Source organism: Electrona antarctica (assembly GCF_951216825.1).
Source record: "Electrona antarctica genome assembly, chromosome: 4".
Classification (NCBI taxonomy): Eukaryota; Metazoa; Chordata; class Actinopteri; order Myctophiformes; family Myctophidae; genus Electrona; species Electrona antarctica.
In genome coordinates this window covers 40,673,406-40,676,911 of record NC_136809.1, presented here as the reverse complement: position 1 = coordinate 40,676,911, position 3,506 = coordinate 40,673,406, and the positions used below count along the sequence as shown (strand labels likewise).

The window sequence follows — 3,506 nt, the reverse complement described above, 5'->3', positions numbered from 1 at the left end:
CAACTCTGGATAAGAGGTAAAAGATGGATGGATTAACTCGAATGCATTGAAGGATAAATGATGTGTTGTGTTGTATCGTGTTGCCTTAATTTGATGTGTTTATGGCCTATATACCCTGATGAATACAGAGGTTTACATATGTCACTCCACTCATTTGGGCACTCCACAGGTTGAGTTGTTTGGCAACAAACAGCGATGAAGTTATGACTAAAACGACTTTCTCAGGTGAGAGAAGAAAACCTCTGATCATTACATTATTCACACAACAGCAACCTTTTCCAAATGCTCAGCTTTATTATTACTACAATAAATGATTAGATAAAAGCTTAGGTATGCATGCTCCGAACAGTGTTCCCCAATTACAGTGAACTATACCGCTCAGCGGTCACCGCTACATCCCACAAAAGTACACTGTGGGCCAGGGCATGTGATGATGGGTGATTAAAACAGTCACACTTGGCCAGCCTGACCAATTGGATTCTGAACTGGGTGTGACTGCACACCTTTTTGAAGCTTCGAACAGGATAAATCAGCCAACCTTCCCACAGACACTCTGAAAGTCGGAGCCTAAAGGCATATGCAAAGCATGTGCAGCTGCGTGTTGGTTTCTGGTGCTTCACAGCACAGACATAAAGACAACTTTTATAGAAACCTGCTGTAATCTATCCCCTGCTATTGAAGTTATTTGATACTTAGACTACACAGTTAAAAATGCTATGCCAATCACAGCTCACCTCGCCCAGCTAAGCTCACGTTAGCATTATCAGAACACTTTCTGCACACCGTAACTTGATGGATATCCATAGCTACAGATTGCCCAGGGAAGTTGACGCTGTATGAGACCGTCTCGTTTTAACATTCTTTGAAGTACTCGTCGGCTTTCACAGGGGCACAGTCCATGTCGAAGAGGAGCTTGGCCCTGAAAATGGAAAGAAGGGACATATAAATTAGAAGTTTAGAACAATTCATTAATATCACTGTATTGGAAAATGTAGATCTGAGGTTGTCCCTCAGATCTTTTTTTTTCTTCCAACAATGTATTTATTGATTTTCCTTTTTCCACACAAATGACAATACAAATATACAAAAAAACAACAATGAACATTACAAGACAATTACTCATATAAAGAAAGCAAAACAACAACAGCACATCCAAATTACTCATACAAAGAAATCAAAACAACAATGACCAAAAAAGAAAAACGACAACAGCACTATACTCCTCTTCAGCTTCATCTATTAAATGTGACAAATTATTGTTCTTAATATATATCTTATAAAACGGCCCCACACCTCCTGAAACATTTCTTGTTTGTCCTTAAGAATGTATGTAATCTTTTCCAAAGGTAAACATAAAGACAATTCCCTGAACCACTGTGTAATACTTGGTTTGTCTGGCCTCTTCCAGGTCAATGCTATCACTCTCTTAGCTTGTAAAAGATGTCCCTCAGATCTACTGGATATATCAAATTGAATGCAATATACAGTAGGCCTATTTGAAAGAAGAATGTGAAATAGTTTAATAGCAGACAATACTCACATCATGAAGACAGCTTGCCTGTGCTCCGACCCATTTTCACTGGAAGTTGAAAGAACAGCATACATACTTATTAGATTTAAATTAAAACAAGTAAACATGTAGGCCTATAGAACATGTAAAATACATAAACAACCTACAAAGCAACTTACAGTTTCATTTTGATCATCTCCAAGCAGTCAATGTCATCGGCTATGTCGTCGTTGATCAAATCTTTGTGACAAAAACAAAAAGACAGAACAGAAACATTACTTTTTGTAATAAAAATAATTTTAACACCAACATATTGTACAGGAACTTGTTTCTGTGCCACTTACAGCTTCTTTAAGCCAACACTAAGACAAACCTAAACGAACAGAATGTCATAGAGTAGCCTACTTTATTTTCTTAGACACAGTGACATGATGCTTTAGGAAGAAATTGGTCTGACTCCGGATTTGAAGTTTGTTTAAATTAAAGCTCACCTGCACAGTCCATCTGGCAGAGGTTGACAGAAGATGTGTCGGCATCAGATTTGCAGATCAGATGGTCACTGAGTTGGAACAGGCCATAAAGTGTCCACTCTGCCTCGTGGTTGACCTCGTGCTCGTCAGACTTGGAGTCGTGCTCATGCTTGGCACACCTCTTCTTCCTCCCTGCCAGTTTTCCATCTTTGTCGATTTTCACTTGGTTCACAGCTCCTGTATCGAAGCCACTAGTCTTCTCCACGTGACAGACAACTAGAAAAGCAAAATTAAAAGGACATTTCTCAAATCATATATTAAATATCGACCAGTATTGACTGAAGAAAACGCATACATCTGTGTGAAATTATAAACAGATGATACTCACTTTTAGCAAAAAAGTCCGCATTGGTCATGTGATGCTGGGCTTTCGGTGGCAGTCTGAGCGCAGTAGCGTTGATCAGATGTTCTCTAAGATCACATTTAGAGACAAGTAGCCCCTCAGTCAGGCAGACAGCCACAGTCACCAGAGCCAGCACCACGAGAAGCTTCATGTTGTCTATAAGCATAGATGCCTAATCATCTCACTGACACTAACGCAGTATATATAGTACAGGCTTTTGTTGTCTCTAAACAAAGACCACTCCCCTAATTCTTAGAAACTCTGCTATACTTTCAACCTGTTGACAGGATTATGTGTCATCATGAGACCATCACAGAACAATGAACGAACACTTTACTACGTAAAGCAAGGCAATTTTATTTGTACAGCACATTTCGTAAACAAACTTACTTCAGCTCTCTGATATTGAACACCCCCATTGTTTACAAGGCTGTTTTGTGGTTCCCTTGTGGCTATCAAATATCATGACCGGATAAGAGCTAGAGCCATGAATGATATTTGTGTTTCTGTGTTGAGCCCAAAGGGATACCATTTTCATAGTTTTTAGAATCATCTCACTGGCCTGCCTTAGCACGCCACTGAGATTCCCATTGTTGAAGCACAATATCCTCAACCCAATAGTTATTATTTGTTGCCATTGGGGACAATCATTGTAATCAAACGACAATACCAAATTACAAACGATGAAAGATGTACAGTACCTTAGTATGAGGGATATGGGTGTGACTTGAAAGATTAATTTTTACAGTACTATCTGTACTTGAATTCAGCAAGTCAGAGATTGTTATGGATTTTACACCAACAGAATACAAGAAACATGGACTTTTGTAAACTGGTTTAGCAAAAGTCTAATTCTGCAAACCACAATATACTTGGAAAGGATAGAGCATAATAGACCCCTATGGTAAGCACATGAACGTGCACATGTTTAGTAGCGTGACTAGTGAGACTCGCACGGCTGTGAGACTCACACGGCTCAGTTTTAGAATGAACTAGAAATGCACTCGCAATTGTGCGCGAACTTACAGTATCTCTCACTGTTGTAATCTAAGTACTGGACCCTCGTCTGGTTCTGACAGACAGTGCAGGCTGGGTGGTGTGTGACAATCCAGTTGAAGTATTC

At 39.5% G+C, this 3,506-nt stretch overlaps 1 protein-coding gene across 1 annotated transcript; it reads right to left on the bottom strand.

The window, feature by feature from the left end:
• Window positions 1-291: 291 nt before the first annotated feature.
• Window positions 292-3,506, bottom strand: LOC306921818 (uncharacterized protein). The gene is made up of 6 exons (XM_079499120.1): window positions 3,410-3,506; window positions 2,369-2,539; window positions 2,002-2,256; window positions 1,690-1,750; window positions 1,541-1,579; window positions 292-919 (listed from the first exon to the last, which is right to left on the bottom strand). The coding sequence occupies exons 2-6, from the start codon at window positions 2,532-2,534 to the stop codon at window positions 853-855; spliced, it is 588 nt and encodes a 195-aa protein (XP_079355246.1). The 5' UTR covers window positions 2,535-2,539; window positions 3,410-3,506; the 3' UTR covers window positions 292-852.